Source organism: Gallus gallus, chromosome 9 (genome assembly GCF_016699485.2).
Source record: "Gallus gallus isolate bGalGal1 chromosome 9, bGalGal1.mat.broiler.GRCg7b, whole genome shotgun sequence".
NCBI lineage: Eukaryota > Metazoa > Chordata > Aves > Galliformes > Phasianidae > Gallus > Gallus gallus.
In genome coordinates this window covers 7615863-7625980 of record NC_052540.1, presented here as the reverse complement: position 1 = coordinate 7625980, position 10118 = coordinate 7615863, and the positions used below count along the sequence as shown (strand labels likewise).

The 10118-nt window shown below is 54.4% G+C and overlaps 1 protein-coding gene across 1 annotated transcript; it reads left to right on the top strand.

The window, feature by feature from the left end:
• Positions 1-299: 299 nt before the first annotated feature.
• Positions 300-4730, top strand: LOC124417095 (nascent polypeptide-associated complex subunit alpha, muscle-specific form). The gene is made up of 4 exons (XM_046898727.1): positions 300-429; positions 1261-1388; positions 2297-2364; positions 3383-4730. Exons 1-4 carry the CDS (start codon positions 300-302, stop codon positions 4719-4721), a joined length of 1665 nt encoding a protein of 554 aa, XP_046754683.1. The 3' UTR covers positions 4722-4730.
• The last annotated feature ends 5388 nt before the right edge of the window (positions 4731-10118 follow it).

Below are 10118 nucleotides of genomic sequence, written 5' to 3'. Positions count from 1 at the left end.
TACAACAGACATGGCATTGGTCATAACTGTAATCCTTCCCATCCTTTTTCAGGTCCCTAAAATAGCACGTAAATATCACTGAAAATTAACATTCCCTTCTGTACTGCATGCAATGGCTTTCACAGAAGTTCCAAAGCAGAAAAGACAAAAAAAGAAACCACTTTAATGATAAATTATTCACAAATACATTACATGAAATAAAACGTTAGCGTGAAGAAAGCAGAGGATGCTGCTGCAGCACCCTACAGTCCAATGATAGGGCACAAAGGTAACGCACCGCCCTGCAACAGCAATGGGAAATGGGACCGGAGGAGAAAATTTGTGTAGATGAATTTGAGTGGAACGATGAAAAGGAAGAGAGTTCTCTTCTAAACAGCTATGGTGTGAGCTCCAAGCTTCGTGGCTCTGTGCACTCCAGAATGTCCTACAGTAAGCAGACGTTTATAAATACATACTGGTGATATACAAGTACTGGCAAAAAGCTTCTGGTGTCAACCACAAGAGCATATTAAACCACGAGGACTTAACTGAAGAGCTGTCTGACTTCAACATCCTTTGCATCAGTCCTTCGTAGCCTACTGAATTGTTGAAATGCATAGAAAACATTTAAAAGGGATTCTTACCATTGTTACCACGAGCAGGCTGGCAGCCCAGCCATCCCTGTCTCATGTGTCCATCAGAAATAACGTTTTTCCTACCTACAAAGTGAGATGTTCAGTGTCACTGGATATACCGACTGTGCATCAAAGCAGACATTATGCACACAACACATTGGTGCTGCAGGGACGCTCCAGCACAGCGCTGTGACAAACGTGCAGTGCTGGAGCTTGGCTCACCACCAGCTCCTGTCTCACTGTGCAGCTCCTCCTGCATCCAGTAGAGCATCCGTGCAGGACTGGAGGGCTGCACGGGGTCCATCGGCCCAATATTTAACAGGCTAAAATCAATCCTTAGCAGCTGCAGGGTGGTTATTTTAAATGGAAAAAACGTGTGTTTCGTAAGGGCTGTTTGTCACCTCTGCTCAGCAACACAACTTCTGAACAGCATCCAAAGGCTGAGGCACTGGTTCACTTGCAATCACCTCAGCTGCATTTCAGGGTTGTTTTTTTTTTTACCATTAAAGAAGGGCTCTCCAGGCCAACTGTCCAAAAACAAATGCTAACTGTAACTGAAGCAACTGAAGGACAGAACACATCTGGACCTCGGGGCATACAGTGACTCTTTCAAGGTTTAGACACATTTCTGTTCTCCTCATTCCAGATTCTGAGGCGTTCACACCCTACAGGGAGACATCTTCCCACCCTCGCTGCCCTGCTGCTGGCCGTGGCAGAGCACGGGCTGCCCACACCGTGCTGGTCCCATGCACACAGCACGGCTGGGAGCAGAGGGTAAGGCCAGGGGTGGCTGTGCCCTGCGGGGAGGTACGTACACAAAGCACCACTGCTGTGGTCCCTGCTTCATTTCCTCTCCCAGCCACAGCCTTCTGTTTACAGGAGTAACCACCACCCAAGAACTTTCTGCAACTAAACACCTGCTCTTCTAAAACGAAATGTAAAATTCATCCTCCGTTCACCTCTACCAGCTTTATTTTATTTCTCAGTTCTGCCCCACTTTGCCCTTTCCCCTGTGTGTCTCTGCCCGAGCTGCAGGAAGCTCCCCCAGAGCTGCCTCCCATGCTGGGTGCAGTTCCAGCTGACCCCCAGGCAGACACAGCTCGGATAAGAAAACTCAGGACACAAAAAGCAGAGGTCTGAACCAGAAACGCAGCTGATATATCTGGGCCCTATTAAAGCATTTGATACAGTGCCTTGGATAATTTTACTTGAATCTGAATTTGCTTGGATCTTCTTGGCACTTTGGTGCGTTCTGAACATTAACTGAAAGTTGGAGGATTACGAACATGGCAGAAGTATTAAGTGGAAGAATGGAGCCTGGGATAATCTGACATACAACTGTCACAGCTCTCCTGAAATGTAGCAACAAACTAATTAAAAGGGAAGGCCGAAACAACTGGGAAACAGTACCAAACAACAAACAAACAAGCAAAGCATAACAAAAACAAACGCAGACACATATCTGAAAGCATTTAAGAGTTCACAAGTGAACAAGATGATTTGTATCACACCAAATGAATGTACGAGAGCTGGATGAAAAGAGTCTGAACCCAGGTGGGGTGATGCTCTGCAGCCACAGGCAGAGCCAATTGGCCTTCAGAGGGATGATTGCTGATCCCACATGCAATAGTGGCTGTCCACCACAGTGACAACAGAACTTGTTTTCTTTCTTCTTTTCACAGACCGAAGCTCCTCAACTTTATCCCATTATTTCACTTTATGCCGAGAATCCCCACGCAAGTTCTCCCCTGTGAGATGTGAGATGTACTGCTCAGGGCCTCGTGGGCCACGCTCGGATCTGCTTCTGCACATCAGCCACACGTGCTCAGCCCTCACAGGCTGCTCCTAGGCAGTTCCCCCCCTCATTCGGCACCCTCAGGTTCAGGACAAGGCCAAGGTCCAGCACAAGCGGAGGGCAACACATCTGGTGAGCACTGTGGGGCCCAGACAGGGCAGAGCCTGCAATACGGCCCCACAGCCACCCCTACCCAGATGTGCATTTCAGATCTGCTGAGAAAAACCACTGTTTTCAGGGCCTGTGCTAAACTTGAATATAATGGAGTTACTCCAAATGCATATGGCATAGAGGAGCAGAATTTACCTCAGTGAACCCATTGTACTGCTCAGTATTACAGGGCTGGAAGCTATGGATGCACTGTTGCCTGGGTTGGGTCTGCAGTGAGCAAAGGCTCTCAGTGCTACAACACAATGCTGGAAGAAGGATCTGGCGGTGTTAGCCGCCAGGTGGCTGAACATGAGGCTGCAGTGTGCCAGGTGACCAAGAAGGCCAATGGCACCCTGGCTTATATCAGAAACGGGGCAGCCAGCAGGAGGTGACTGTCCCTCTGTCCTGGCACTGGCGAGGCCGCACCTCGAGTGCTGTGTTCAGCGTGGGGCCCTCACTGCAAGAAAGGCATTGAGGCCCTGCAGCATGACTAGAGAAGGGCAACAGATCAGCTGAAGGGTCTAGGGCATGAGTCCTATAGGGAGCAGAACACTGAAAGCAGCCTCTGCTCTCAAGTAACAGCCACGGGACAAGAGGTAACGGCTTTATGTCGCTCCGGAGGTGCAGACTGGCTATTCAGAAGAATTTCTTCTCACAAAGAGCGGTGAGGCGCTGGCACGGCTGCCCAGGGAGGCAATGGGGTCCCTGAAGGTGTTCGAGAACCGCAGAGATGTGGCACTAAGGGACACGGCGGTGCGCTGACGGCTGGACCAGATGATCTTCGTGGTCTTTTCCGACCTTAACGACCGTACGACGTACACAGGCGCAGCGGCGGCTCCTCCCGGCCCGGCTGCAGCACAGACACCTGCTCTGTGCGCCGAGCAGAAAGGAAGGAAACGGCCCGGGCACGTGAGGTTCCTCCCAGAAAGAAGCGGCGCCCGCAGCGCATCCCGCGCCGCGGCGTTCCCCGGCGGCCGCTCCCCACCCGCCCGCGCCGAGGAACGCGGAGCCTCGAGCCGAGGCGGCGCCCGCCGGCCCCTTCCGTCCGCAGCGGCGCCCCGACCCCGCCGGCCGTGCCCGCCGCAGGGCCGCGCGGCCCCAGGGGCGGGCGGCGCCGAGCCCGCCCCCCGCCCGCGGAGCCAGGCGGCGCCGCCAGCCCGCCCGGCCCTCCGCCGCCGCGCCGCTCGCCGCCTTCCGCTCCGCAGCCCGCGGGCGCGGCCAGGAGGCGGCGGCGGGGCCGCGGCTGCCGCCCGCCCGCCCGCCAGGCGCGGCCCGGAGCCCGGAGCCCGGCACCCTCCGCCCGTCCGCGGCGCGATGTTATGGCCGAGCCGGCGCAGAAGGGCGGCGGAGGGCGCGGCGGGCGGCAGGAGGATGGGGCGGCGGCCGCCCCCAGCTACGAAGACTACGAGTGCAAGATCTGCTACAACTACTTCGACCTGGAGCGGCGGGCGCCCAAGCTGCTGGAGTGCCTGCACACCTTCTGCCAGGAGTGCCTGAGCCAGCTGCACCTGCGCGCCGCGCAGCAGCCGCCCGCCGCCTCCGAGCCGGGCGCGGGGCCGGGAGCGGGGCCGGGCCGGGCGGCCGTCGGCTCCCTCGCCTGCCCGCTGTGCCGCCACCGCACGGCGCTGCCCGACCACCGCGTCCACGGCCTGCCCGTCAACACCAAGCTGGCCGCCGCCTGCCCGCCGCAGCTGCGCGCCCGCGACCCGCTGCCCCAGGACCGCCTCCCGCCGCTGCCGCCGCGCCGCCCGCCCCGCGCCCGGGAGGCGGCGGCCGCCCTCGCGCCGACCCCGGCGCCCCCCGCCCGCGCCGGGCCGCGCTCCTCGGGCGGCGGCTACGAGAGCTGCCAGAGCTGCAAGCGGGCGGCGCTGAGCGCGGGCTGCGTGTGCGTCGTCGTCTCCTTCCTGTCCATGGTGGTGCTGCTCTTCACCGGCCTCATCTTCGTCAACCAGTACGGCGGGGACGCGGGGCCCGGCGCCTCGGCCTCGCCGTCGCCCGTGGGGCCCATCTGCCTCTCGGTGGCCAGCGTGCTCGCCCTCTTCTCCGTCGTCGTCACGTGGCTCATCTGCTGGCTCAAGTACCGGCCCGAGGCCGCCGCCGGCGGGGCCGCCGCCAACGCCCCCGCGCGGGGCCGGGCCGCGGCCCGCAGGACCGACACGTAGCGCCGGGAGGGGCGGGGGCGGCTCGGGGCCGCCGGCGGCGCCGCGCTGGGGCCGCCCGCCCCGGGGGAGGGATGCGGGGGAGGCCGTGGAGGAACGGGTACCCCCCCCCCCTTCCCCCGCTGCCGTCACGGCCGGCGGGCCCGCGTGGCTCCGCGGCGTTTGTCGCGCGCCGGGGAGGGGTCGCGCTGCGTGGGGCCGGCTGCGCTCCCGGCGGCCTCGGGGACAGCGGGCGGGTGGGGCCGGTGATGCCCGGAGCGGGGCGCCGGCAACCGCTGCCCGCTCGGTGAGGCGGGACGGAACGCGTGTGGAAGAAAAGTGGCTTACTGTTGCCCCCACCTGGAAGATAATCGGAGGTCTGCGCTGGCGTTGGGAGCGGAGCGGCATCGCGATGCTGTATGCGTTGCCTATTTTTCTTGTTATGAAGTTGACCGGTGCACATAGAAGCTGTAACAGAAGCGTATTATCTTAAAGAGACTGAGCCGAAGTATCCCTCCTTGTACCGAGTACGGCTTTGTTACAGTCCTATTAGAAGGCCGCCGAGTCCTCTATTGGTTGCTTAAAATAAGCTTTATTATTTAATTCTTTTAAATTCTCATTTAATGTGGGAGACTGAACCGCTGCATTGCACTCTTAATTTGTGGGTGACGATTTAATTCATGGAGCTCTGAGCTAAAAGACTCCCGTGATAGAGAGCAGCGTTCCGCTGGCCACTGAGCTCAGCTTTTATACAGCGAGAGAGACCCGCGTTAACATACAGCCTTTCAGCATCGCTGTAGAGGTGGAATACAGCAGCGCGCTGCGAGCTGATGGCTCACCTGTGGTCCAGGCAGCTGCCGTGAGGCGGTGGCTTTTCCCCTCGTGGGGAGTTTCTCTTCTGCCTGAGAAGTTTCCATAGAGGTCAGCAGGAAACGTGCAGGGATGTGTTGGAGATGTGATGAGACGCTCATAACGTGGTGCAAAATGTAGTGCCGTACGGCTGGTCCTGTAGTATATCCAGGAGAGCACTCTGTATAGACCCTATTCTGTGTTGCGGGATAATTCATTTGGTGCCTGAATTTTTTTAACTTAATTAGTTGTTATAACCTAACGACGTCGGGAATAAGGCAGTGCTTCTTATTCCGTGTTTCTACACAGTACTGTATTGGAATGAGGTAGTTGCTGTTGTGCTTAAACTCAAGAACTTTAACGGTGATCTTTTAATCTGTGTGTTGCAAGCTGTGTGCATGACTTCTGACACGTATCCTCATAGCCCTTTATCGGCCACTCCTATTTATCACACGCGCAAAGGAATTTACTCTGTAGAAACGTAAAGGCAGCAAGTGGAGATGTGTGCTGTGTTTTAGGACTGCACGAGTGACGTGTGCCGTGCGTTGTCTTCGTTATCACAAAGCTGTGAAAAACACCCCCTCGCAAAGAAAGAGAACCAAAAAGGCGCAGTTTGTGGAAGTAGCCCATGGCTTTCGTGTCGCTTAAGTTGATTTACCCGATCCACACCAGCCTTTTAAAGTCGTATTTAATAATAGAGAGGCCCTGAGGAGGTAAATCCCTGCGCTGAGTTCTGGCTCTGCTGTGGGCTGTGTGTTTTAGAGCAGTGTTCAGACGTGGAGCCCTTTGTTGGCCGTGCAGAGCTGAGCCTCCAGCGGCAGGCCTGCCTGCGAGCCCCTCACTGCAGCAGTAGTTGTGGATGTTCTGCACCAAAGAAAACCACGAGACTTTTATTTCAGCATCTAAATGGCAATTCAGATGCTCGACTTCAGGTACAAATGTTCAAAAATGTTGGCCTTAACCTCTCTGTTTTCAGTTACCGCATCTGTAAAGTTTGATAGCAGTGTGACCTACCTCACGGGCAAGATGTGAGGCTTTATTTATTGACGTTTTTAAGCAATTGGAGATCCTTGAAGAGGAGGTGCTATAGAGGTGGAAGTATTATTATAAATGATACCGCAGTAAGAATAAATATATGTAAATTAATGGACGTAAACAGCCGCAATGTTTTCTAAGAAAAATAAACATATGAAATATGTACGTGTGTGCATCATATGCACCAATTTCTGGTTTCCCTGCTCGTGCTTCTGCTAATGCAGCGCGTTTCGGTGTCCTCACTCGGCCAGGTGAGCTCCGGTGACCGCAGCTCAGGTCGGCCCACCCAGCAGCCGCTGCCCTCACCCCGCCTCATGCAGGCACAGCACAGCTCGGAGCGCTCCTGGCGCTGGGCTGGAGCTCACTGCCCGGCTCCTGCTCTGCTCTGCTCTGCTCTGCTCTGCTCAGCGGCTGCTGCAGCCCCACTGCTGTGCTGCCAGCACTGCCCTGCCAGCCAGCCCCCACCTGGGAGCCTACGTGCTCCTCTCCACGGTCACAGCAGGTGGCCGTGCCCCAAGGTACTGCTTGCAGTACGTTTATGCTCCAACTTCGACTTCCACGTCGTAGTTTTATTTCCGCCTTTTCACTGTATTTGCTGCTGTGTTTAAACCGGTGTTTTCAACTGGGATCCACGGACTACTTCTAAAGGGTTTGCAGAAGGTAAGTGAGAACAGCAAATCAATCACCTGAAGCTCAGATTTGTTACGTGAGAATCAAATCTAAAATGGTTCTGGGTTTGTACGTTACAAAAGTGGAAGATCACAGCCTAGATGGGATTTTTAGGGTCATTTACAATGGGACGTTCATATTACATCGCAGGTTCCTGCCCGTATATTGAAAATATTTCAGAGCCCAATTAAAACGGACAGTCTGACCATATGCCAAATCCTCCTCTGTGCTTATGCAGATTTTTGGAGCATTCGTGTGGACCCACATCACAGTACCAGTCAGAACAAAATCACTACGCACCTCTGGCTGCTGTGGAGTCCCAGCCTCACGTTTGTGTTCTGGGTTCCTTCTGGTGTATGGATTGCTCATCTGAAGCCAAACCTTGCTCAAGTTTCAGGAGGAAAAAGAAAGTAAACACAAAAAAGAGAATCCTTGTCACTGGTGATGTTTGATTATTGTAATTATTGTAGTGAGAACGCTGGCCTTTGCTAGCTGTTTAAAAACACATGGAGGTATATGGCCAATGGGGTGCGTGGCAGTTACCCCATCCTGCAGAAGGCAGTGCTCAGAGCATGGGGGGGAGCAGAGAAGGCAGAATGTAGCACAGCACTGAGGGGAAGCCGTGGGAAATACAAGCTGGCTTCTTCGGCGTCCTTTGCACAGATTTTTTTTGCTGTGCTGCTCTCCTCTGTTACACAGTGTGGTGGGAGCAGCTACAGCCAAGGCATGGGAGCACCAGAAAAGCAAACCTGAAGCTTCCATGGGAATTGTTGGACTTCCATGAGGCCTCCGCATGAGTTCTGGTTGATGGGTAGCTTCCTGATGTGCCAAAGATCCTAAGTGTTGTGCAGCAGTGATCCCATGTCTGTCTACCTGACTGGAAGCATGCTGGGCTCCGGGCTGGGGGATCAGTGAAGTGGTTTGGGAATGGCTCGCAATAGGCTGCTGGACACCACTATTTTAAGGTATTAAAGCAGAGCCAGGTTTTGTTAACACGTGCCGTGTACCATCAGTGCCGCAGTGTAGGAGGTGGCATTTCTGCTCTCTCCTTTGGAGTGTCCCTGGTAAGCGCTGTGGCTGCAGGGAAGAAGCTGTATTCCGTTTGGCATTACTAGCCCACAGTTAGTAGATCATCACAAAGCGTTTGCTGACATCATGGCAGACCTTCATCCTACGAAGGCAGGTGTGGCAGACAGACACGAGCGCTTCACACACGCACTGAAAGAATAAAGGCAGTGGTTATCTGGCTGGATTGGCCGAAGGTTTGCAGAGGTGCTTTTGTGTTCCATCGCCGACCATTGGAAATGTACCACAAAAGCAAATAAGAAAACAGTACCAAACCCTCCGGCACCCGAAGCTGGGGAGGTGACCTCCATCCCCAGGGGTGGCTGCTGGTTGGGGCGCCGGTTTTGCCTGGATTTTCCAGAAAGATACTTTGAGAATCAGGCTCTGTTCTTCCATTATCCTCTGGTAATGCAGGCAGGGAGCTCAAAAGCGCCTCCGACCTGAAAAGAAAATCCTTTCTGCGTTTGTACTTCATAGAACAAAAAAGAATACATTCCAGCTATTTTTTTTTTCCATGCACCAAAAATACATTGCTGAAATTCAGTGGCTCTCAGGTGCGTATGGGATGCTGCTGCTTCTCACCTTAGCGCTGCCCTTTGGTAGCTCAGCTTACTGTTTAGAGAGATCCAGGTTAGTTCTCAAGTCCCAAAGTAGCTCCCTGTGCACTGAGTGGAGCAGGCACAGTGACTCACAGCACACCTATGTGCAGCTCCTTCCTTGTGTCCATGGCCAACGCGGTGTTTTCCCTCTCAATGCTGTGTGTACCAGCCAAAATTTAACTGCTGCAGAAACCAATGTTTAGATTATCATTCAGATAAATGGGCATTCATGTCTCTGGCTTGCAGACTTAACGCTAAGCGGTGCGTTTGATATTCGTGCAGTGCAAGATGTGGTAATGGACACTGCATTGAGTGCCTAATGTCTATTGGAAATAAAAAGGTAGGAGAATTGTGTTCCTCACTTGGGAAGAGCTCTCGTGCACACAGAGCCTCCCTCACCCATCCCTTTCCCTGCATTAAAGACATTCCGTGGCTGCAACGTCCCAGCCTGTTCTGCTGCTCTACTAGAAAATACACCCTATATTGCTGGGTTTATATTGTTTGCCTGTTATATTGCTGAAGAAAACACAGATCTTGCTTTGTGCTGACCTCTGAGCATTAAACCACACGAGAGGCAGCGCCCTGCAGGATCTCTACACAAACACAACCCATTCTCTGTATGTTACCAACAGGTCAGGGAAGCGGCTGCACGGCATGGCTCCGTGGCTGTGGTTTCTCGTGCTTCTGAAGGCTGCTCAAATTGGATGGCTCGCTTCTCCTGCAGCCAGAAAGCCCTGCCGCTCACCTGCTGCTCCGTTGCAGCTGGGTGCATGTAGAGGTTGAGCTTGGGAAGGAGCGATGCTGAGCTCCATCAGTACATATGGCCACTTCCAAAAGCACCCAGACCCCAAACTGGCCTGCAGCCCTGATCAGAGCCCGTGCACACTTGCTTCTGTCTGTGAGTTCGGGTTGCGGGGTTTGGGATCCAGGTGATTGCACTCACTTATGTCTACCTTCACTTAGCAAACGCCTCATCTGCTTTAAGGAGGTTTCTACAGCAAACTGAAATACCGCGGGGCTGATTGGTCTCAGTAGGTTATAGCTTTGGGAAGAATAGCTCAGACACTTCCATTTGAATGCATCCCCCACTGTACTCGTTCTGTATCAGCAAACCCAGATCTCAGCCCTCAGCTCCTCTCAGGTCCAGACCCAAACACGTCCCGTCCTACCGGGGGGTGTTAAGCAGCCACTCCTTCACATCCCT